This window comes from Zonotrichia leucophrys, chromosome 3, assembly GCF_028769735.1.
Source record: "Zonotrichia leucophrys gambelii isolate GWCS_2022_RI chromosome 3, RI_Zleu_2.0, whole genome shotgun sequence".
Lineage (NCBI taxonomy): Eukaryota > Metazoa > Chordata > Aves > Passeriformes > Passerellidae > Zonotrichia > Zonotrichia leucophrys.
Window position 1 is genome coordinate 17,973,984 of NC_088172.1, and position 25,383 is coordinate 17,999,366.

Genomic DNA, 25,383 nt, shown 5'->3' on the forward strand with positions numbered 1-25,383 from the left:
TTTCCTTGGCTTCTAGAATCTTGTCTTTTATTCCTTTTTTCATATGCCCCTGGAGGATCCTTCCCACATACTCTTCCCCAATACTTACTGCTCTAACCTCTGTTCATATTGTAAATGCAAGTACAGCTACTCCCTGCTGAGGGTTACCACCATACAAGCCCTCTCTTCCTCTGTGCAAAGCAAGCTTCACTCTATCTCTGCCTACAGTTGCTCATTCAAGCATAGGACAAATAAAAATAAAGCTCTCAAGCTGCCACTCTCCTCCAATTGCTTTTCTTGGAAGCTGTGGCAAATATAATTATTAGTCACTCAGACTTTCATCTAACCTTTATCTTAGACTCCTCTCTCAAATTCAAAGCCAGATTTAAGCTGAACCTCAAGAATTTTTTTTGTATGATCTGAGTGGTGAGGTCTTCCCAGTTCATGCACTGGCCTCCAATTGTTGAGACTCATTATCTTAGGTGTCAGTACAAGGCTTTCTCCCTAGGGCATGAACATACAAGAGATGCCACTGACATACCAACCCAGTAGTAACTTCCTGCTGTAGCTAACACCAGGTTACAACTGAAGCATGACTTTCTTATCACTCTCTACTGCAACAAGCTGTGGCTGCTATAGTAAAAGGAATATATTACTAGAGAAACTATAATTCATTCATGGTGCATCACTCTGCAGATGCCCATGCCCTTCACATTCAGTTTCACATTCAGGAAAGCAGGGGCTGGAGGCTGTGATTTGCCATCTGTGTTAACTGCTGGTTTGGAAAAAGCAGAGATGGGACAGATGTAGCAATACTGGACCTCAAACTGCACCACACAAGGATGTTCACCCATGAAAAATCTTCACTATGGAGAAGTAAAGCAACCATTCTCAATGTCTTCTATAAGTTTGTTCTTCTGTCCTTTTAAATTATTTTGTTGGCTGTAGGTAAAACAAAAGATTTTGGCCATAGTGGGAGCTAGGAAGCTTGGGAGCATTCATTAAAATGAACTGAAATCCTGCTCTTCCAAACATAAAACTCTCATGGAATCTGCATTTGGTAATATTTAAACACTTCAGGCAAGAGCAGCAGATTGAAGATATAGACTGGCAACTCCATTTGAGCACAAGGAAATGTACTTAATGGGTCAGTGAAAGAGCCATGTGGCAATCTGGCACACAACACTACATTCAGTACACCACTGACTCTGACAGGCTCATGAGCCAGACTGGCTCTTCAAAAGAAAGGACAAGAAATACTTTCAAAAATTTGTTCTTATTATTTAAGAGTCTGTTTTACATTAGAGCCCAGTCACTGAAGGATCTTATTTGAACATAACTGGGAGAAATACAGTTAAGCTAAAGACTTACACAAAAACAACCTGTCAACCAAAAAGTTGTGGCATTCCTGTCAGTGTACAGATGGATATGATGACCACAACCTACTATCAGTTTTGCGCTCAACATTGTCCAGCACTCATTAAAAGTGTACTTTCAACACACAGGATATCATCAAGACACAGACAATGGAATAATGATATTTTTCTGCACACTACCATTTTTTTTGTTATAAAGGAAGACACTGAAAACTCTTCTCTTCTGCCCTTCCCAAGCCACTCAGTTAATGTGCATGAAGCACTTGTCATGTGATGTGGCTTCACCATAAAAGCAAAAACCTTCTTCATTTATGAACTCAGGCTTAGCAGCAGCAAACAAGAATGCCTACTCTTGTCATGCCTTAAAGAAGTTCAAGCATCTCCTCCAGCCAAGGGTTTCCTATAGTAACATACAGTTGGTATCGTATGGCAACATATGCAGAAAATTTTATTTTTATTACTTATTTTAAAATAAATGCAGTACTATAGTTCCCACAGCAGTTGTACTGGTAAAACAGTTCACAAGATGCACCTGTCAGATTGCCACATCCAAACACAATCCAGCTGCTCAGAAGCTAATGATAGCTCTGTCAAGGTGATTTAGGGAAAGAGCTTTCTCATTTTGCAGCTCATCCAACACCAACAACAGTCTGATATTTTTCAACATGATTTTCTGTCCTGTTTCTCACTTATTTCTCTCTCCAGAATAATAGCCATAGGCTTGAAAAAGTCACAAAGCAAGCAATTCTTGTTTGCATTTCCTTCCACTCAGCTGCTTGTCTGTAACAGGTCAACAAGTTATACCAGCCTGTGATACACTGCACCACTTTCCACCTCAACCCTCCAATACCGGTTTTGCCACATTAAGACTTGCAAATGATGGATGGCTGATGCTGCTGCTGTGCACTATGTGGTGGCTTTATCTTTTTAAAGAAAAACTTCATAAACTCTTGGTAACGACATCATCCCACAATGCAGCAAGTACAGACCTATTACCAACAGTGAATTCTCTAATACCGTGTTTTAATACATGACAGGGAGACAAAGGCAGCTCTTGCTGTCTGAGTCCCCCCCTTGCTGATACTAAAAAAGGGGACAGTTCTGTTCCTTACAAGTTTGTTGAGGAATGCTAACAGTCAAAGGAATCATGTGTCATTCCATCAATTTCCTGTTCAAGGATTTTTTTTTTATAATGACCACATGTGAAACTGAAGTGGAACACACAATGAGCAGCCAGACAGCAAGTTAAGGTTTGCAGCCTCCAGGTAAGGCCAATTACCACAATAGTAAATATTAATGTAATAAAGGGCATTGAAAGAAGTGTTAAATTAAGAAACTTCTAATGGCTGGGGTGGCCAGAAAACTCTGTAAGCACCTTTTCTGTATCAAAATTACTTAAATCAATTCCAGCTCACCACATATAATATTTTTTTTCCAGAAAGCTATTTAATTATCCTATCCTAAACAGCAGTACCATAGCCCTCAGAAACCTGTATCAAGACTAGCAGTGTAAATTTTCAGAAAACAGTTTAGGGCTAATTCAGAAACAACTTTCTCTAACATACTCTGAATTTACAACCCTACAAAACCAGAACAAGAAGCCAGAAAAAGCAAAAATGTCTACAGAGAAATGTTAAGTCTTCCAGGAAAATAGCAAAATACTTTGAAATGCTGATAAGTATTAAAACTCATCTCAGCTCTGGTACCCTTTGCATGAAAATGAGCTGGCTCAATCCTCTTTGATTATCTATATAAAACCAATGTGATTATTTTAGCATGCCATTAGAATCTAACACTTTAGAGAATTCAAAAACTTCCACTGAGATTTTTTTTTCCAAATGGGTGTGTGAGTTGTGCCAGTGAAGACATTTATCAAATGATAGGAAGTAGCCAGGAGGTCCAAGTTAAAGCAGACAGAAGTATTTTGAGAAATAATGATGTTTTAGCAGGGTCACATTTGTTTGAATGTGAACAGACACAATAAATCAAGCCAAACAGATCTGAGAACAAATTGATAACTATGCACACAAGAGTACTTCAAACAGCTTCTTTTGAACTAGAAAGGAGTCATCAAACTCAAACATCAGTTTTGTCTCCTGCTATAATAAAGAATACAGGGATGATTTTTTTACATTGAATAAAAATGCTTAATTAAGTCTGTTTTCAAAACATGCCCAAGTGTCATGATTTTCTCATCTATTATTCATTGAAATACCACTACAATACAAGAAGCACCAAGCAACAGTTTATGCTACCAGTGTAAGTGTTCCATTTTTTTTATTGGAAAGAACTATCAGTGTACTGGAAAAATTGTGTTTACTGTTTACTTTGTACCTTTTGTTGTATCTGAAATGCTGTTTAGCAAGGCACACATCAAGTCCCCTTCAATGTGGTGAGGATTCAGGATGCGAGCTGACCGCTGGGTCATTTTGAATTGGTTTTCCAGTTCTAGGAAGCTTTTGTCTCCAGAAAGAACAGTGAAAGGAATTTGCTTGGGAAGGTGCTCATCCAGACGACCAGCCTATACAAAACAAATAAGTGTTGAACAGAGATCATGTTTTCATCTCATGGCATTTGGCTGGCTTTGTGCAAGACAGGTCTTCATTGGAAAGTTTTCTACACCAATTTATTCCTGCCTTTATGATCCAAGCCACATTACCCCACTGTGAAAGGCACTGTGTCAAGAGTTTGATGCCCATTTCTTCTCTATGCACAATAGATACTGGTGATGGCTACCAGAAAAGTACAGATGTAGTATGGAACAAATTCTTAAAAAGCAACATTTTAGAACTGTCTCTGCATAAAACAAGTAATCTCTACAGAGCATTTTAAGACTAACGTAAAAAGCATGATGAAACATAAGACTACTGTTGCAAAAATGTGCTTATACAGATAGATAGGCAGTAATTTATTTAACTGATGAAGCACTACATGGCCTCAAGCTGCACCAGGGGAGGTTTAGATTTTCGCAGAAAAGGTTGCCAAGCATTGGAGGCTGCTCAGAGAAGCAGTGGAGTCACCATCCGTGGAACTGCTCAAAAATCACGTGGATGTGGCACTTAAGGACATGGATTAATGACAGTGGTAGTGCTGGGTTAATGGCTGGATTTAATGATCTAGAAGGTCTTTTCTGACCTTAAAATCTATGATTCTACATTAGGAACATGAGTCCTCATGGCATCCCAGATTCCTGTCCCTCACCTGCACATCCCCAACCCTGCCAAAGGCCAAAGTCTACTGAATAAAGGCACTGCCCTTTGTCAGCTCAACAGGGTCTGTGAAAGCAGCACCTTACAACTCCACTGAGATTTGGGCTACTTGAAGAGAGACAAAGGAGATACATATCACTCTCAAAGAGAAACTGTAACAAGTGCAGGACTTACTCTTTATTCCCTAACCAGCTCCCTTCCCCTCCACAACAGACTGTTGTCCAATTCAGGCTAATTTTTAAGTCACTTCTCAACCACCTGACTCCACTCAATCCAGGTTTACCATTCTTTACAGGGGACACAGAAGTGTCATGGAAAGAATTTGAAAATGTCATCTGCAATTAGTACTTAATATCAATAGCAGATAGCATCTGCCACCCTTCTCTGGGTACAGGACACAATAAAGCAAGCGTGCCCTAACTTACATGAACACAGAGAGCAAAGTCTGCTGCTTCTCTTCTGGTACTGCAACGTGGATGAAGAAAGAAACATCCAATCCTCTTAAGATAATTGTAAATTTTGCAATGCACTGGAGGCTTCCAGTTGCTGTGTCCTCCTATACAGTGAAGGGGAATAATATTAATAATAATAAAAACCAATCATGAAAAATAAACAAAACATGGGTTTGGGTAGAAACACCTCTATGAATTAAGAATGCAAGAAGGCAAAAGCAAATATAAAACTGTCTTTAAAGACAGAATTTATTCTGACCAATGTGAAAGCTAAGAATAACCCAAATCCCCCCAGCCTTCTTGTTCTTTAGATAGAAGGCAAAAAAAATATGCTACTCTATCAATTTTGTACAGTTTTTTCCTTCAAATCCTGAAATGCTCATCTTCTAAATATCATGTGCTTTTAGACACAAGGATGTGTTTTTCTGCAGTTTGAAGCACAGTCACAGTTAATGTGCAGAATCAGAAGAGCTCTGGAAACACAGTACAAAAGTACAGAAATGCTTCTCTTAGGGAAACCTGTACTAGAGGAGTTACACAGTCAACATGCACAGTAACTGCCTCACACATCCCATGTCAGAACTCATTAACAAGAGGATCCAAAATCTGGAGTAACAGCTGAGAGAAATGCTAGAGTCCCGACAAACTCATGGATGCAGTCAAGGACAAGCAAAATGAGGCTACAACTGGGAAAAAAGTGCAGGAATTTTTTAAACAGTATACCAAGCATGTAGGCACAGGCTAAGAAAATAGGTGGACAATAAAGATGAGCTGAGTGTAGATAAAATCAGTACCAGACTGAAACAAGTTGCAAGGGAAAGGAAAGAAGCAGGAAGTCTCTCAAGAAGAGAGGAAAAACCAGAGGAGCTTGCCCCATAAAAATGCATATGGCACCATAAAAAGGCAAGCAAGTGGAAGGATCATTTGACCAGAGTGACTAAGAATCTTTTAACATTCCAATGGCTAACAAATAATCAGTCTGCAACATGGAGCTGCAGACAGCAACAAAATGTTGCTTTATCTGCTAGATGATAGAGTGGCTGGATGTAGGAAAGGATTTTGTACAGAAAATGAAAGCAGCCATTGATGGGATTCACATGAGGACAGGGAAACCAGTGTTCACGTAACCAGGCTGCAGAGGATGGTTTACATCAACATGTCCACCCACAGTCTGACAAAGAAAATGCATTCCTCAGTAGACTCCTCCTGTTTCCTCCCTGCCTTTTCAGCCTAATGGCAAGAAGATGATATCAAAAATGATTGCAAAGATGTATTAAGAGTCAACATAGAAATTATTTAGTGGAACCTGTCCATAAGAAAAAAATGCTATTTGCAAGTTGTTCTTGTCTGCCCCCAGCCACTGCTATTTGGGAAAGACTTGTATTTACCAGGCCTGTTTTTTGGCTGCATAAATGTGCAACACAAGCATTTGACCAGGGCAGCTGAAAACAGACCTGTATTTATGTCATTTGTTAGCCCACAAATGGATGAAAGACAACTGAGTATCTGAAGACAGAAACAATACAGAGTCCACACAATACAATGGAGGAACTCAAACCAAAGCTAAGGCTATACTAGAAACAGGAATGATAGAAATAATGCAGCTATATAGTATAAAAATAATAATTAAAATTCAGAAATGTTGTTTGGGAAATTCAGGAAAAAAAGGTTGTTGTATTTTCACAGGTTAAACAAACAAGAATAGCATGCCTCAAGTAACTATACAAATCATTATTATGAGAGGGTACCCACAACAATACACTCAGATGTGCCTGGGAGCAACCTTAGTGCTCCCAGGCTCAAAACCAACATAGTTGACACTAAAACTGGTAAATTTTTCTTTAATATGAATATGGCCCAATTTATTCCCAACTCTTTAGCATTTCTTATAGTTCGGGTGCTTAAGGGGCCATTGCCATGAGGCAGCCTGCATGCAGCAAACCCATCAGGAAGTAAGGAATTGAGTGGTGCTGATATGGGCTGTGCTGTGCCATCAGGCACCTGCGTTTGGAACATCTCTGGGCACAAAACTCCTAACAGGCAGGTAACAGATCACAGGTTCAGGAGTACAGATGACTGAATCTCTACCACTTTACAGCTATACTTGCTCTGCCTTCATCAACTAACTGGAAAATTTGTTTCTAAGAGGGAAAAAAAAAAAGTGACCCAGGCATCAACAGGCCTTTCTGTACAACCTGAGCAGCATGACAACTCTCAGCTTTCAGAATAGCCTTGATTATCTTTTAGGGGAAGAGATAATGAAAAACTCTTACTAAGGAAGTGCAGTGCAATAGTGTTTAGCAAGTGTAAAACACACCTGACCTACAAATCTTGGTAAGAAGATGCCTGTGTTCCAGGCCATAAATATTTTGAAACTATCCCTTATCTATGTTTTAAGGAAAAAAAATCAAGGTACCACAGACAAAATAATTGTAAAGGTAGATACAGAGAAAACCTGTAGAAAAAGCATGAGGTGGACAAGCAGTTGGTTCAAAAACAGTTAGATACAAACATCAAGTCAAATGGATGCTACTGGCAGAATTTGCAAAATGGTATGACCTATAAGGTCTCTTTCAACCCAAACCATTCTATAATTCTACGAATCCCATGACAATGTGAGTTCCATCAACCGCTGGTATCTTTAAGATGGACATACACCTAGTGTTGTACAGCATGACCAGGACAACTCTCTGTAGAACAGGCCAGAGACAGAACAAAATTAAAAGTCTAAGAGTGCAAAATCACGCCTTCTGGAACTAAAAATCCAAACCAAAATAAAAAGTCCCAGCCTTAGAGAAGGACTTAGGAGTTAATATAATCTCTGAGTACTTTGGGTGCCCTAATAATTATGAAAATATGATACAGCTGAAGTAAGTTCATAAGGGAAGCCAGAAAGACTCCTAAACAGTTCTGCAATTCTGGAACTATTCTACAAGGACTAGTAGGAGCAGTGGAGGTTTAGATGGAGTTTGAAAAGTTCAAGAAGCAACTTTAGAAGCTTAGTGCCTACTTGCTCCTGCTCTTTATTCTCTCAGATTCAAGGAATCACTGCTTGAGTACATGTGTAGACTTGTTAATCTTATCTTTGAATTTACTTCAAACATTTTTTTACCTTGAAAACCCCAGATAAATGTCCCTTGGTTCAGGTTAGCTGGCAGCTGTGTGAAAAAGCTTCCCCAGTTGTCCAGATCCACCAACACAATGTGAGTCATGGTACTCAGATAGTCAAGATCAGGAAGTTCACCATCTTCAATGGGACAAAAAGGACACATAAAAAGTTCATGTGACTTTCAATCAACTTGCTTTTGAAAACTCTTGCAGACACATATGTAAGTGAAAAGTCACAGAAAGAAAAGCTACAAAACACGATGTTATTTGGTGACTGCATAGATTTTAAAATCAACTGAATTAGCACTTAATAATGCACAAATTAGAGAGAAAAGTAGAATCTGTCCATATGATGATGATGTAGACCTGGATAGTTTTATGGTAAGCACAGAGAGCTGTCGTCCTGCACCAAGACACTTTAAAAACTCATTTAATATCCAGCTGTGTACCCCTGACGATGGCAAGTCTCTGTGACATTCAACTGCTTGCCTGCATAAAAGCACATAAAATGTTTAGATACACACTTTTTGCCGTACTTCTAACATAAATGTCTACCTCTCAATCAAAAGCATTATGGCACCACTAGTAATCAAGAAACACTTCCAATTTCTGAACTCAGGCAAACAATACATACTGGGAATATAAGTTCTCAGCTGATACTGCCTTTTGGCAAGCTAAGAAAGCTGAGATGATGGTATAACAGCATTGCCCACACAGAAAGCACTAACAGGCTCATAAATATTTATTTATATATATATATATATATATAAAAGGCAAGTTTCTTTTGAATGTGTATGATCAATCACTTTTACACTTCTAGGCATTAGATCCCTAATTGGGATGTCCTTGATGGTCCTCCTCCTTTTAACACCAAATTATGCTCCAAACTAATTTGAAAATCAAATGTTTTGGTCTCAGAATTCTCACATCTGCCTTTTTGTTTGTTTTTTTTTTTTTCCCAAGACTTCATACAAATGGCATATAACAATAAATTGTGGAGTCTGAGTTTTGGAAATTCAAGTACTGAGAATTCAGTACTTGAGAAATAATAAGTAGTAAATTCTGAGCTCATTTATAGACTGGATGTAACCAAATGGTATGTGACATGTACTGACAATGAAACAGAGTGTATTAAGGACAGAAATAGTTTTCTAGTGCTGAAAGATATTTTCCACATACTTTCACTAAGTTCTTCAGAATGTTCTAAGTCCTCATTTTTTATTTTCTTTCCCTCTATTGGGCCCTGCAGAGAAGAAAACTGTTGACTGTCCTGAGTTTTGGATGGAGATGCTTGAAATTGCTGCCTGTCAGGTTTTCTGACCACACAAGCCCCACTTGCTGAAAACTTGAATACTGTGTCTTCTGATTCTGCTGCAAGACTTGATAGATCAGGTTTCTGCAAGAAGCAGTGTTTCATGTGATAGTGCTGATGCGCGCTTTGAAGATCATCAAAGTTCTTGTTGCATGCAGCACATCTAACAACATACATCTCTCCCTTAGAGCTTACTGACTTGTGGCTCTTGAGGTGACTGTTCATATCAGCAATATTCTGTGCCGTGGCAGAGCACAGGCAGCAGCGAAACCATAAGTTTCCTTTCTGCAGCATGGCTTTCTGACAACTCTCATGATCGTTCCTCCTGTTTATTTTGGAGATGTAAGTGGTCCGGCAACCGCAGGTTAAGCGCTCTCCTTGTTCCACTGGGAGGAAGTCCTCATCCTTTTTTATTGACAGTTCCATCTGCTCAGGCACAAATGTATAGTCCATGCTATGAAGAGTCTTGTAATGGATTAGAAATTCTTCCTCTGTGTTGAAGAAGAGGTTACCACAAAGGCCACAGAAATATTTAATCTGCATCTCCTGATTATGATGCTCTTGGAAGTGCCGCTGTAGAGTTCCTACTTTCCGAAAATGATTTTTACATATGCCACATGAGTACCTGTGAAATGCATGGCTTTCTAAGGACATGCAATGTTGTTGAACACTCTCTTCAGACTCAAACATCTCCTCACAAATGCGGCACTGCCATTTTCCCACAACAGGACCACTTTCAGGGGACAGTTCCACAGGGCCAGGAATGCAGTCTTTACCTCCACCTGCAGAAATGCTCACTGCATCAGAAGCAGACGGCACAGGTTCATCTTCTACAGCTTCTTGCTCATAGTAGTAACTATGCCCACCATGAAATTCAGTTACATGTCTCATAATATCCTCTTCTCTAAGATCTACAGAGCATGCTCTGCACCAGAGAAGAAAATTAGTCAAGTGTGCTCCTCCATGGAATCGACTCATATGCAGGCGGATAATGCTTGAATTTTCAGCCAGTTTTCCACACACAGCACACTTGTGACAAATCCTATTTGCTGATAAAATGTGCTTTTCTACTGACTCTTCTGTAAAAAACTTTTGAAGGCATTCACAAAACCAGGCTTTTACTTTGGAAGCAGTACCTTGACTTTGGTTTGCAACTTTATCTTCACTTTTACCTTTTGAATTACTCCTCCGTTTTGAAGGACTAGACCCTGTTTCACTGGAGGACTCATCTGGACTCAAGTGTCTTTTCAGCAGTGGTCTTGACCGTTCCACAATGTGGGCCAAATGAGACTGACTTTTGTGTTTTCCATTGACATGGCAGAACATCAAGATTGACTCTTCCAGTGTAGTAAAAACTCTGATGTTATGTTGAGTGGTTTGTTTGTGTTGGGTCACCTGATTCTTATCGGCAAACAGTTCATCACAGTTCTCACAGTGACCTTTCATTTTAAATATCTCTGCAACTTGGGAGATGCTTTTCTTTGACAGTGCCATGGGCCCAGAATTATAACAACGTGTTCTAGAATGGATAAAAAACATAAAGGAGGTTATATCACCACCTGAAACATTTGTAAACTTTCAGATGTACTCGATATATTACCAAGTAGCTACAGCAGTAAGTGCATGGAAACAGGGTACTCTGTGTGCTTTAACCCACCTACCAGCCTGCCAACAAAACATGAAATGTATATTTAGTCTCTGAAACTTAAAGAGAATTAGGAGCTAATTTCCAAAGCTAGCATGCAGATTGATGCTTATGTTTTTGACTGTACATTTTCAAAATCAAATGCTGTAAACTTAGAAATAGTGGAACAGCAAAAAGCTTTTGTTGTTCTGTTACAGCAAATACAAAAAGGATCCTGATATTGATCAGCTTTCTGCAGTGGGGTAAAGTTAATGGGGTAGGCTTTTGATTGTTTATTCAGAAAGTCAACATTCAGATGGTCCTAGCTGCCCTGAAATCCACTAGTTTCATTAAAAGCATGTCTGCATACCTGTCACTGATCTATGGATGTTCACATTATAAAGACAACTGCCTTTCACAAACCTGAAATGAGCTGTTAATTCCATATGTGAGCGCAGTATCTTGAAGCAGGACATACATTTCACTTGGAAGGAGACCTCTTTACACAGAGATATCAAGAGGTTCTTTGCAAAGGATGGAAAAGGTAGTGGATCACCAGACTTCACTGCATCTGTGAAACAGAATGGTACAAAGTGCAACCACACATTAGAGTTTTCCAATACAATTTCAGCTCTCTGATGACATAATTACTGTTGTTACTTGTCTGTCACAGGGTTCAGAATGCAAGTTAACAAATGTCAGCTGAGCTACAGTAACTGTGCAACGGAAGCTGTAACTAAATCCTGAATTTTTTAACATCTGTAATTATCTTACACCTGAATCTGTTTGCAGTTTGCTTTTTTGTACTCTGTGACTGATTTTACTTCCCTTTTTCTCCTTCTACAATGCCAGGTCAATATCTCTTTCAGGAAGGTTCTTACCTTCTTCCCCTCTACCTATCACCAGCTATCTACTCTTACTAGATAAAATTTTGTTTGAAGCCATACAGTATTTTTTCTGAAAGAGCACACAATTTATTTAACAAGTTTCCCACATACCCTGACCATCTCTTTCTTTCTTTCCCATCCTTAGTGTTAATTCTTAAGTTTTTAGGTGCAGGACTTTCTGTTGTTATGAGTATATACTCCACAGGTAACTCCTAGTACCAGCAGAGTAAGAAAATTCTACTGAAAAGATAATGGAAAATGGTTTATGGGTTATATATTGTTCATGTTCTGCACCACAGCAGGCAAATTTTCTTTGACTTTTCTGTTTTAGTAGATGTGATGATCAGCAGGCAGTAATTTGAGGTTATGCCTTTCAGCTAACTTCACTGGCAGATCTCAGGCCATGCTGATAATTATTAATCATAAAGCCTAACTAATGCAAAGTAAAAAATGGAGCACTCAATTTTTTGTTCCAAGTTAAGTACTCTCCAACTCTAAAGAAGAAAACACTAACTTGTGCTTTTAATCTTTTCAAAGCAATAGCTCACCAGTAATCTTTTTTAAAACCTATGACCCAAATTCAAAAGCATCTGCAGTCATCACATTCAGAATTAATAACCTATATAAAAATAAAAGTCCATTAGAGTGATAATGCATAAGGGAAAGTATAACCATGCAGCTGACTGTCACTTCACTACAAGAAGGCAGCAGTACTGACTCAGCCTGCAGGAGATTCCTTCAAAGCCTGCCTTTTCTGTACATTTCCTGCAGCCACTCTAGGGGACACCAGAAGTCAAAGATAGATCTATGAAGATGAGAAATAACTCTATGAATCCTTCTGGCCATGTAGGCTTGTTCAGACAGTTGCACCATCTAAAACATGGCCACTGAGCAGTTCAGCTAACAGTGAAGTAAATGCTTTAACGCCTATTGCTTCTGTCAAAAATAAAACCAGTACAGCTATGTTGGGCATTAACCCTGTTTGCAATGCCACGATCAGACAGATCTTTCCTCTGGACTTTGTTAAGCATGGTTCAGGATGCTGCCAGCTCACAACATAACCAGTGTTTCAGCCATGTAGTCTGTGCAAGCCATCACACCAGCAGCAATGTTCCAGCTAAGCACTCTAAATTTGCAATTATATGGAGAGGACATTTTAACAAGTCTTTGCCATCAGAAATGCCAAGGGCACTGACAAGAAAAATAGCCTCCAAGCACACTAGAGTAAGGGGAAGGAGCTCAACAGCCACTCTTAACTGGAACTGAAAAGAAATGTATGTGTTTTGCTCTGAGTCTCTATAAACATGCTAAATGTAAAGTTATTCAGGAAGGTAGTTGCATGGAGTCACTAGAGGATGAGAAGCCTATATGAGAGACTCAACAGCATCTCATTACAGCAAGTGTGATAGAGGATTTATACAAAAATATGAATTTCAAAGCATCACATTTGAAATATAAAAAGAAAAATAAGAATTCATTAATAACAAACTTCTAAACCTTAAGCTTTTTTACTCAGTAGAAAAATATAAGTCAGTTCCTATCTTAAGGATGAATTATCAGAAAAAATTAAAAGCAGTACACTTAGTAGCAACATACCACTCTGTTCAGGAACCTGGATGATGTGTTTCTGTTGCGACATGTGCTGCACACACTCATCTCTTTTGGTGAAAAGGAGGAAGCACTTTGGGCATGCAAAGCACTGAATATGCTGTGGAGGAATACCTTTTTTATGCCCATCATTTTCATTTAGCTGAAAGAGAAAATGATCTATTTAGGAAAAAAATTAAGTATAGAAACCAGGCCCAGTTCTCATGACCTCCCATTCCTCTCTCATTTCTATGGTAATATTTTCACTTTTAGGTTTTCAGCTACCACATCTGTATTTACCTAAAGCCTACTCCTCTGCACTTCAGCTCACAAGACAGAAGGAAGTGGCCAAAGTACCACTGTCAAACAGAGCTACATCAACCCCTACTACACTGGCCATTTCTCCATCCCTTCTTGCACCACCGGCAGCAAGTACCTTCCCAGGGACTATGGGCTCCAGCAATTCTTAGCTATTCCCTTTACCCAGGCTCTCAGAAAAAGCTCCCTCTGTCATTAGAGCAGCTGTTTCACCTCATGTCAGGTCTCCTCTAATTCTTGCTAACCTCTAACTCCCAAAAATGCTGCTCCTCAGAGTAGCCTAAAAGGTCTAGGTCTTCTGTAGAAATCAACTCCTTCCACCAGCTTTGCCTGCTACATCAACTTCAGAGTTCTGCCTTCAGGGCAAAAATCCTTTAGTTCTGCTTCTGATATTTTTGCTTGCTTTCTACATCACTCCAAGAATCTTCATTATATGCTTAGAGCTCTGATTAGGATTATCTTCTCATTCCTTACATATCAAAGTAATTCCATAGTAATCCCATCTTCTCGCTGTCTGCAGGAGACACTCACTGCCCTTCCTCACCTTGGCTGCTACTCCTGCTCATGTCCCTGAACACATGAGAGGCACACAACTTTGAAGCAATGGAAAAAGAGCAGGGACACTACAATGCAGTCTGTCAGCTTGTCAGGTATGACTAATTATCAAGCTATAACTACAAGCAAAATTTAGTCTGATTTTCAGAAAGTCTAACACTTCCCCAGATTTAATGCAGCTTCTGGAGACTTGGCGAGATTATTTGTTATGAAAACACTCAATTTTGAAAATGCTATCCACTATCCAATTCAACACCACACTGCTCAAATAAAAACCCCCACCTCCTTTCTGCTGCTTCTCTTTGTTGTCAAGTTATTTCACCCTAACTTCCTGCCTTTACCTTTCACAGTTCTGGAAATGCAGAAAAAAGGGAATATGTATCAACAACACCAATAGATGGACAAGAGGTTCAAGACAGAACTATGGTCCTCTTGAAAGCACACCAAAAATACAACCTAATGGTCACATCTAAAAGGAATACTGTCAGGCTACACCAGCTGTTTGAAACACAGCAGAATCAGAGAAAACAATCTTGAAGAGTAAAAGAGAAGAGAGAAAGAGGGTTAAAGAAAAAACAAAACAAAAAACCCACCAAAAATCAATGTATAATTTTAAGTCTTAAACCCTCTACTACATTCAGTCAGGTGAGTTATTTAACCTTATGCTCTTGCCTTAGATAAAAGATGATCACTGTACTGCTGAGAGGTTGCAAATCTTTCACAGCATATCACACAGGCAAAAGCATTATGTGGGGGTCCATGTAATGTGACTGTTGGGTCACAAGGAGAATGATCAAACCTGGAGAAGAAGAAATAATTAGCAAGCTAGTCCCCTATAAATAGTCAAATAGCTTTTTTTCAATGGGAAAAATTCTGTCCTTTGAAGATATCAGACAAAATTCCCTGTCAAACCAACCTAAACTATAAAAAATCCTTACTTCCCCTATCATGACATGCATCCTGCACAGAGATGATTCTCCCTGCAGCTTACATGTTAAAATGGCCACTCAAGAGAAATACTGCTTTTAAGGGAACTAACAAAATCCTAATTTCCTACATAGACATTTTAATAATTCATTTATTTTTATCTCCCTGTACTAGCTCTGGTTGGGATGGATCATTTTTTGTAGCAGCTTGCATGGTTGTTGTGTTTTGGATTTATGAACAACAGTGTTGATAGCACAGAGAAGTTTCAGCTATTGCTGAGCAGCACTTGCAGAGTGTCAAGGTCTTCTCTGTTTTTCAGACTGTCCCACCAGCAAGATGTTGGGAGACACAGCTGGGACAGCTGACCTCAAATGGCCAAATGGACATCCCACAGCATAAGACATCATGCTCAGCAATAAAAGTTGTGTAAAGGAGGAGGAAGGAGATAGTTGGGAAGACAAATGCCATCACTCCAAGTAACTATGGCATGTGACAGAGCTCTGCCTTTCAATTCCTTGTTTTGCTTTGCATGTGCACAGAGTTTGTGCTTTACTTATTAAGCTGTTTTTACATCAGCCCACACAGTGCTCTAACCTTTACCCTACACCCCACTAGTGTGAGTGAGTGAGCAGCTGTGGGGCTGAGCTGCCTATGGGGGCTCACCCAGGATACTGTCCTCAACTTCTCCCCATCCTGCCTATGGATACATTCAGCAGTTAAAGGGCAGCACCTGCTGGAATTGAACACTGACACACGGAGTACTGACTAGCAATATCACCTATGAACACACAGCCTACAGCTTTTGTTCCTCTTTCCCTGCATTAGGGGCTTTTGTCTTTATCTTACCATCAACTTGTGTAAGTGAGCCTTTTGGTTTATTTCAAGTTTGGATGAAGATATAACTAAACTGGAGTACAGAAATCTGACTTCTCAAAAAACTCAGATATTAAAAAATGCTCAACAAGAGGAAGACAAATTCTGAATTAAAAAAAAACAAACCACACATACCAAGTAAAAAACTAAAAAAATCATCAAAAAAAAACCCTCCATGAAGCTCACCTATATAAATTGTAACATATTAATTGGCTCTCAAAATGGAGTTTAAAGCAGACTTGATGCTGATGTCCTAAGTTAGAGCACATTCTTTCATTATTACTCCTTGCACTGAATTCTTGCAATGTATCTCCTTACCTCTGAAGGTGACCCAGAAGAAGATGTACATTATCAAACTGTCTGTTGCAATGCATCACAGGACAACATTTGGGTCTGCTGTTGACTCGAGTCTGGCCTGTCCTCCTAAAATTGTCCCTTCTTCCACCATTAACAGAGCCTGGTTTCAGACCTGTGTTCCAAAACAAAGTACTTAACCAGAAGCTGAATTACAGAGGCTTAAGAAAACAACACACAAGCTCTAAAACATTCTGGAATCAAATTGTGGTGATTCTTAAAAGCAAGCTAACAATCTGTCTTCAATCCTACTACAGTAAGTCTGCTCTTTCACTGTCTCTTCAATTCCCAGTAGTACAACTTTTTAAACAGTTTGACACCCTTCCTCCAGGCAGTATTTTAAATTCATTAAACATTGTGAAGTTACACTTACACTTTCCTAAGCAGCAGCTCAACAGTAGTATTATTTTCTTCCTGGCAACTTGGCTTATAAAAAATAACTAACATTGCCTTACTGGTTTTTAGAAAATTTAAGATATGAAGTCTACATAGCAAAGCATTACAAGAATAGCTTTCATGGAAATAAATGATTAGAAATTTTTAAATTGTATGCTCCAGCAAAATTAATATTGTAGGATTTGGTTTTCCACAAGGCACCTGCAGCTCAGCACAATTTTCACATGTTCTGCTCTGTAATGCAGGACTTAGAAAACATCACTCAAACTTAGTTTTTCTATTCTTACCTGGCATTTTTAACCACTGGTCTACACATAACCTTGCAGCTTCTGTATCACTGTGTTCCCGAATAAATTCTAGTTCTTGCAACCCATGAGCATATTGGGAATCAACTTTCTCCTAAGGGAAAAAACATACCAGACAATGTTGTGATCAAATTAAAATAATAAAAGAAAAAAGATTAAGTATGTATTGCAAAACTTACATATGGGTTCCTAAAAAAACACACCCACAAAAGCCTCAGTGAGAGGAAAAAAAAAATCTTACAACTAGACTGACTTCTACTTAATACAATAAAAATGGAATGTAACAGAAAAAAAAAAGAAAAATGCGTTTTCACTTTGAAGACTAAATTTAATTCTGCAGCTTGCAATACCTGATGAAGAGTGAAGAGCCAAGCAGGAGGAAAATATTTGTATTTAACAAAAGGATCTTTTAGCCTTCATTCTCAAGCTGCTTTAAAAGCTACACAGTTACCTCTGACTCCAGTTTACAGTTGAAGAACTGTATGTGGAGGCACAAACAGATTGCCAAATGAAAGTGGAAGAGACATAAGGGGGATGTAGGCCTCCAGACTTCAAGGCTACCTTGGACTATATCTAATTTAGCCTTTTGCTCCATTGTACTGCAGTTGCATAGTTTACCATAGACAGCAACAAGTTGTATGCACAGTAGAATTGTATGATTTCAAAAGCCTTTAACAGTGTTGAGAAAATTAGGTTGGGAAGTTGGCACATTTTCCCGACTCCGGATTTATATTCGCCACTGTTCAATTCCATCAAGTTGTTGTAATCACATTCCTTCAAGATGTCCAGCTCCCACTGAGAGCACTCCTACCATTAAACCCACTGACTGGATCTCCCAGTTTGTAACAAAAGTAAAAAGTACATTCTTTTCAAGTGGCTGCAAAGTGCAACTAACCAGACTCAACTTCAAAATCATGCCTTAAACATTGAAAATTTTTTCCCATTATGAAATACTACCTGATACAGATTTAATGCAGCAAACAGTTTCCCAAAAATCTCAGACGAAAGCAGATAAATAGCAAGGCTTGCTGCATGGTGGTTTGTGATAACTGTTATTTTTCAATTAATTGAAGTATTAGAATATCAGAATAATTGATACTAAGGTTCCACTGCTATATCTACAAACAAGAGAAGTTTTTGCCAGTGGTTTTCTTTCACTTAATTTTGCCTCCTAAGGAAATGCAATAAGACTAGAAAATCGATCAGTTAAAAGCCACTGAAAAGACAAAGTCCATGTAGTGCTTCACATGATGCCACAGAAGCAGAAGTCTAGTTGCTAATTCCATGTATGCCTCACCAATTTTTTTATTTACTTAGTAGTGAAAACAAAGATACTTGTGACTACAAGGCCTTTATTATGCATTTCTTCCAGAATAAAATACATCCAGTACCTTAAAGGCTTTGTTTTTCTCTTCTTTTTGCTGTTTCTCTACTTCAACATGGCGTGCCAGGCGATCCAGGGTTGATGCAACTCGTTCCTTCTGGTAGTCAATGTGATCCTTACGCTTGGAATTGCTCTGCCAATGGAAGGTTCAGCCCTTCTGTGGTGATTGTTACGTAACAGACACTAACACAGTGACCAGTGATGCCCAAGCATCAGCACATCATTCAATAAAGATACTCTCAGCCTAGTTCCATGAGCTACCTTGTAGCTTTCTCTTCCTTTTTACCAGCATCTGTAGCTTCTGTTAAAAAACAAACAAAACCAACCCTCCTCCTCCATATATTCAAGGCAATTCAACATAAACATTAGGCTCACCCTGCAGCAGAGGAACATGCACGATTGTGCTGAGTGCCCTAGAACTCTCCAACAAATTAAAAGTGAAGTTCCTCTGTGTAAACAAAATCCCTCCTGACTTCAAAGCCAACATGCAGCCCATCCAAAAAATCTGAAAACTGCTATTGTTCTTTCCCTAACACTGCCCACTATCTTCAAAAAGGCAGATCATGAGCTTTTTCTGGTCTAGGGATAGGCCATCTACTCTAGTTTCCTCTTCTTACAGTCAGGTCCAGTAATGATCCCTGTAATGACAGCCTGTGCATGTACAGAAGATCACCTTTCCTTAAGAATCAGGTTTATTACAAACATCCTCTGCTGCAATACAGGAAAACAGAAGTCAAAAGACAGTCACTGCTGCCAAAGCCAACTCTAGTAGGGTCTATCGATGTCCCTTTCAAAGGCCTTGCAGAACAGGCAAAATAAGTTTTGGGGGACAGACAAACTGATGAGCCTGCTTCTTGTACATTCTTAGAAAGGATTATGAAGGATTAGGCTGAGCTAAACCCAGACTGTCACTGGAATAAGGTCGTTCAACCCACACATTGTTCCTAAAAAGTTATTTTGCAAAGAAAAGGCCTTGTAGTAGACCAGGTATGTTTTCAGGATAGAAAATGGGCACCCTAACTTCTGAGGTTGCATGTAAAGTGACATTTATTTCCAAACATTTTTTCAGATGTCTGAAAGACAAATAAAGTACCAAGTCATTTCAAGGTGGAAAAAATGGCTCTGGAAAAAGTGAGTGCTGTTATTCTTGCTTTTCACTCAACAGCAAGTAGAAAAATCAAAATATTTCAATACTTGTTATTTAGCACTTGTTAAAAACACATCTAACAAGGCTTTTGTGAAGAGTAACTGATGGGAAAAATTACAGAAGACCAATTATTTTATTAAATCAAGACATCCCAAAATGCATTACAACACACTTACATGAAAATGAGAACTGCTGGTAGGTTCTTCATCCTCACTGCTGATGAGATCAATGCATTCAAGGACAGGCCTTAAAGGTCCTTCCTGGAAAAAAAGTGTTAAAAAACCTCACACAAAAGCATTAAATTGTCTTCCTCAGAGATAAAATGTACCATCTCTGCCATACACTGGCAGTTTCTTCACGATATTAACAATCAACTACGTAGGGCAGGCTAAGAAGACCTACTGCCCCCTGATGAGTGGCAGAGAGAAAAGCAGCATGGAATCCTCTCTGCTGCTCCTAATGCAGCTCATTCTTTACATTCTTCCACCTTTCAAGGCAGTAAAGCTGCTCAGCTGGCCAGGCATGAACAGTCCTCTGTCTCACTGGGGAGAGGAGGGATGAAATCTTGGACAGATGACAAAAGCTTCTATGAATCAAGCTGCCAGCCTCCAATTACCCACAAAGAGTAACTCTTTATGATTAAACAAAGATAACATGGTTTTCTAAATGAAATACAAAAAAAAAATCCACTGCAGATTTGCTTCTGTAGAAACTGAAAGGTTCTACAATGCTTATAAAAAATAAACCTTTATTAAACAGGTGTTAGCAAGTAAAAATTCAAAGACACACTCTGACCATCTGACTGTCCAATCAGCTGAATAATGGGTTTTGAAATGTTCAGCTCTGATCCTAACAGCTCCTTTAACAACAGAGATTTTTTTAAATTTGTGTTTACTTACTCTAAGGGCTCAACAACTAATAAAAACTTACAAAATTGACAGCTGAAATGCAGAGTAACTTGCTTCCAACTCTAGAAGTTCAAGTGATCAAAACAAAAAAATTTAACACAAGTAATATTACACTTGTTTATACATTACAAGTATCTGTATTGTAACATATAAATTATTACATATTTCTATATAATAATATAGAAATATTTCTATATTTTATCAATAAGTATATAATATAAATATTTGAAAAGCCAGAGAGAAATCCTTCATTCTGAATATCTAATACTTAACATCACAGATGTAAAGGAAGAAAAATCCTTAATTGGTAACTGCCATGTTTTAGTGCATTACTTGACTTGGTATATTAACAAACTCTCCTCTAAGTCCAATGCTTTTGGTGCCAGCTGTGGCAACTTGAATTATCTGTTTCTTCACAAAGCATTAAAACTGTGAATTTCTTCACTCTTGCCTTATCCTTCCCAAGTAAGCAAAATGGGGGAAAGACCATCCTATGTAGAGAACACAGGAATAACAGCTTGCACTGTAGATTAAATCACATTTCTCTGGTGGTATGTTAAGCTTAAAATGCAATGATTTAAAATGGACAAAGTATGTTTTAATGAAGAATTAAAAGGTGGGAAATTATGGAAGAATAATTTTAAGTTTCTTGAATGAGGGTGAATCGAACTATAAAAGCTGAAAATCTCTGGCAGCAGCAGATTGACAAAAAGTCCTTATTTGATGGAGCAAAAACATAGTCCTACAGTATGAATTCAAACACTCCAGTACAAGTGAATGAAGCAGAAAAAACCATCCCAAAACCACAAAGAAAAACTTATCAAAGAAACAAAACACCCACACCAAAGCCACATCTGTCTGTCAAGAAGGAAAAATGAGAAAAAGGAAGAAAAACACAGATCACATAACATGGCCTACAGCTACTTGTTATCTATTAAAATGAGCACAGGTTGAGATACCCCAGTAGCTTCTCTAATTTAATGTATACAGGACCATCTTGTGCACTGGGTCTTAAAGACACGCAGATAATCAGGAGGCATCCATCTATAACATTTATGAAGAGTTTAAGTTTCCAGTCATACACATTATTATATGGAAATCATGATCTAAAGCTTGCCAAGCAGTCTAGAAATCCTTTTGCAAAGTCCAAAGTCACCTTCACTCAGAGGAGCAAATGAGACCTGAAGACATATTGCTGATGTTAGGTGATGGCCAGGGTCACACACCTTCCCCTCATATTCATCAATTACAATAGTAAGCTACTCACCCCAGGATATAAATCCTGCAGAAAAATTGAGCAGAGTCATCTTCCTATATATAGCAGCCTCTCTTGGAAGCAATAGTCCCTGGGACCACAAAGGATCCCTATAATCCACAGGCAAAGCCAAAGGATAAAAAAGAAAAGGTAGCTAGAAGTGTTCCTTTGTTTCAGTTCTCTTTCAGTTACTGTTCTTGGTGCTCCAGCAGCCCTTCAGTCCTTACACTATGCAAGCTATACAAGCTATCCCTGTTCGCTGTCCAGCTTGAAGGAAATGAAGCCTATTCAGTCACCATCACAGAATCACAGAATGGTTTGGGTTGCAAAAAATCATCTTGTCCCAATCCCCTGTCATGGGCAGGGACATCTTCCACTAGACCAGGCTGCTCAAAGCTCCCTCCAACCTGGCCTTGAACACTCCCAGGAATGGGGGGCATCCACAACTTACCTGGGCAACCTGTTCCAGTGCCTCACCACCCTTATAGGAAGGAATTTCTTCCTAATATCTACTCTAAACATACTCTTAGTCTGAAGCCGTTCCTCCTTGTCCTCTCACTAGATGCTCTTCTTGAAAGCCCCTCTCCATCTTTTCTGTAGGCTCCCTCCAGCTGGAAGGCTGCAATTAGTGACCTTGAAGCCTTCTCTTTTCCAGGCTGAACAATCCCAATTCTCTTAGTCCTTTCTCACAGGAGAGGTGCTCCATCCCCTCTATCATCCTGGTGTCCTTCTGGGCTCACTCCAACAGCTCCCTGTGCTTCCTGTGCTGGGATCCCAGAGCTGATGCAGCACTGCAGGTGGGGTCTCACCAGAGCAGAGCAGTGCAGCAGGATCCCCTCCCTCACCCTGCTGGCCACGCTGCTTTGGTGCAGCCCAGGACACCACACAGCAGCCTCTGGGTTGCAAGCACACACAGCTCATCCACCAACAGCCCAAGTCCTTCTCTGCAGATGCACATGGATACTTGGGCATACATAATGAACTTTGAACTCAATCAGTTGTGCCCAAATCAACCAAAATATTAAGATGTCTCAGAGATAACCAACTACTTATAATTTTTGCAAAAAACCACCTATCCCTGCATACTAGAGCACCTAAATACCCCTGCAGAAAAAGTCAGTATGTTAACTTCAGCTTTATTCAAACACCATACAACATGGGGAGAGATCTAGTAATTATTCAGCATATTGTTCAAAAATGAGACAAATCTACAAAAAAACAGCCACTAAAAATACTAGCATCATTGAATCACTTGACCTTAGTAACATCACCTGTTCCTTCAAGAAAAACATCTTTAGATATGTAGATGTGGTCCCTAGGGACATGGTTGAGTGCTGGGTTAATGCTGGACTCAATGATCTTAATGGTCTTTTCCAACCTAATTCTATGATTCTATGTAATCATTCAATCCTATGATTCTATGCAATCATTCAATCCTATGATTCTATGTAATCCTGCCATTCAGCACCACTTCACTGATGACAGACTGAGGCCAGAACACAGGCAGCATGAAAAACATTCAGCTTCTCTTGGATATCCAGCAGATACAAGTGTCCTAAAGTTATGTTCACATAAAGCATGTCAGCATTAGATAGGTGTTGTTCAATAAAGAGCACCTGACAATTTGAGAGGATTGTTTAAGGCCTCTAACCCATTATTTCCTTCCTCTTCTAAACTGAGTACAGTGATTTCAAAGAATGAGCAGTGATTTATTCTTTTAACTTTAGGGGGACTATTCATAAAGCAAAATGCTGTGCAATACAATTACCAGGAACGTTATCTACAGTCCCCTCTTACATACCTCACACATCACTGTAATACCTCCCTCACCTGCTCAGATACTCAAGACTGCATTTCCTCCCCAGGACCAACTGACATCATCTTACACCTTTCCAAGAAAGTGCACATAAACCTTTAAGATCGAGTTATCTGCCACAAACATTCACAAATGAAATTATGTTCAAGAGTAATGCTTTACATTGAAATATAATCATCAGTCATTGAAGACCCCTCTGCTGTCTACTGGACTACTGAAAGGGTATTTTTTACAACAAGCAGTGTATTTGCCATGCAAGCTCTACTTACTCCAATGAACTCAATCTCATCTTCACTTCCAGAAGCTGGTGATTTACTCTTGTGAAGGCTGTTAGAGTTATGAGACTCCATTATCTAAACATAAACAAATAATACTATATAATTTCACTTTTTAAGTTTTGTTTAACTATACAACATTTGCCATTTTATACCTTCTTTACAGTCTATCTGTATTCAACAAGTCTCTATCGTTCACTCCCAATTACCAGTGACAACACAATGGGTGATAAACGACTCTGACTCGAATCACGCTACTGTATTTTTCAAGATATGTAAAACGCGGTTTTATCTACAAAGCATGCCAATACCTACACTCCTCCAGCAGCCGTAGCTGCAGTGTAGCAGCCCAAGGACATGCCTGAGCCTGAAACCCCAGCAGGAGCCGAGACCCGAGCTCCAGCCTAGCGGCGCTCAGCCACCGACGAGCCGAGGCCGGCCCGTAACAGCGGCGGGCGAACTCGGGCGTTTTTAGCACCTGCGGCTGCTTTGGGCCGCTCCAGAGGGCTAAGCTTCCCGCTCCAAAACAACGCGGGGGCTGCGCTGCTGACTCACGTTCCCGCAGCGCACGGCCCCGCGGCTCACGGCTCTGCGGGCTCCGCACACCGCGCTGCCCGTGCTGCGGCTGCCCGGGCCCCGACCGTGACCTCTGCGCTGCAACCGCCGGCCCCGCGGCCCGCGCAGCGCCCCGGCCCCGCTCACCCGCCGCCGGGCCCCGCGGGCAGCAACGCCCCGGCCCGCCGCGTCCCCGCTTCCTCTGCGGCCCGGGGGCGGGGCGAGGGCGCGGCAGGGCTCGCCGGGATCGGGAGGTGCCGCCGCCGCCGCTCCCCATGGCAGGTGCCGGCGCTACCGAGGCAGCACCATGGCGCGGGTCCCCGGCCGGCGCTCCGGGCTCTTTCCTTCTTTTGGGCTCTCTCCTTCTTCCGGCCTCCCCGCGTCCGCCTTCAGACGGGCAGCACCGAGATCCGGCTCGGAGGGGGAAAACCCGCGCTCCGCTTCCGGGGGAGGAGGAGGAGAGAGGGAGGAGGAAGGGCGGCTATTGGGGCTGGCAGCCGGGGGGCGGGAAGGCGCCAAAAATCGCCTCTGCGGGCCCGGCCGCTGTCCCGCTGCCGCTGTCCCAGCCGTGCTGGGCCTGCTCAGCCGCCTCACACGGTGCTCGATCCAGCTCAGGCATCTGCAAAGGTCCTTTGTGAAGATGTTGAGGGAGGTGTTGCCAAGCGCAGTGAAGTCCAGCTACACAATGGTCGTTTCTCCACTCGTCTACCAGGGCAATCACTATCACTGAAGTTTGTCAGTCTCGTCAAGCCTGATTTCCCCTTGGTACAGCCATACCGAC

General features: G+C 40.3%; 1 protein-coding gene across 5 annotated transcripts in view; it reads right to left on the minus strand.

Annotated features, from left to right (window-relative positions):
- Nucleotides 1–25,024, minus strand: part of LOC135445296 (E3 SUMO-protein ligase ZNF451-like) — a 32,474-nt gene extending 7,450 nt beyond the window's left edge. For 2 of the 5 annotated variants that reach the window (XM_064707528.1, XM_064707525.1), the window contains exons 1-13: nt 24,750–25,024; nt 24,042–24,125; nt 19,970–20,053; nt 18,654–18,779; nt 17,245–17,356; nt 16,526–16,676; nt 15,080–15,206; nt 13,544–13,697; nt 11,484–11,631; nt 9,304–10,955; nt 8,129–8,263; nt 4,990–5,120; nt 3,690–3,876 (exon numbers count right to left, since the gene is read on the minus strand). In XM_064707528.1, coding sequence (XP_064563598.1) covers nt 3,690–3,876; nt 4,990–5,120; nt 8,129–8,263; nt 9,304–10,955; nt 11,484–11,631; nt 13,544–13,697; nt 15,080–15,206; nt 16,526–16,676; nt 17,245–17,356; nt 18,654–18,779; nt 19,970–20,053; nt 24,042–24,122 — 3,088 coding nt within the window. In that variant the 5' untranslated portion in view covers nt 24,123–24,125; nt 24,750–25,024. Of the gene's footprint in view, nt 1–3,689; nt 3,877–4,989; nt 5,121–8,128; nt 8,264–9,303; nt 10,956–11,483; nt 11,632–13,543; nt 13,698–15,079; nt 15,207–16,525; nt 16,677–17,244; nt 17,357–18,653; nt 18,780–19,969; nt 20,054–24,041; nt 24,126–24,358; nt 24,535–24,749 lie in introns of those variants that run through there. The other 3 variants (XM_064707529.1, XM_064707526.1, XM_064707527.1) reach the window with 3 other exon arrangements.
- Between the last annotated feature and the right edge of the window lie 359 nt (nt 25,025–25,383).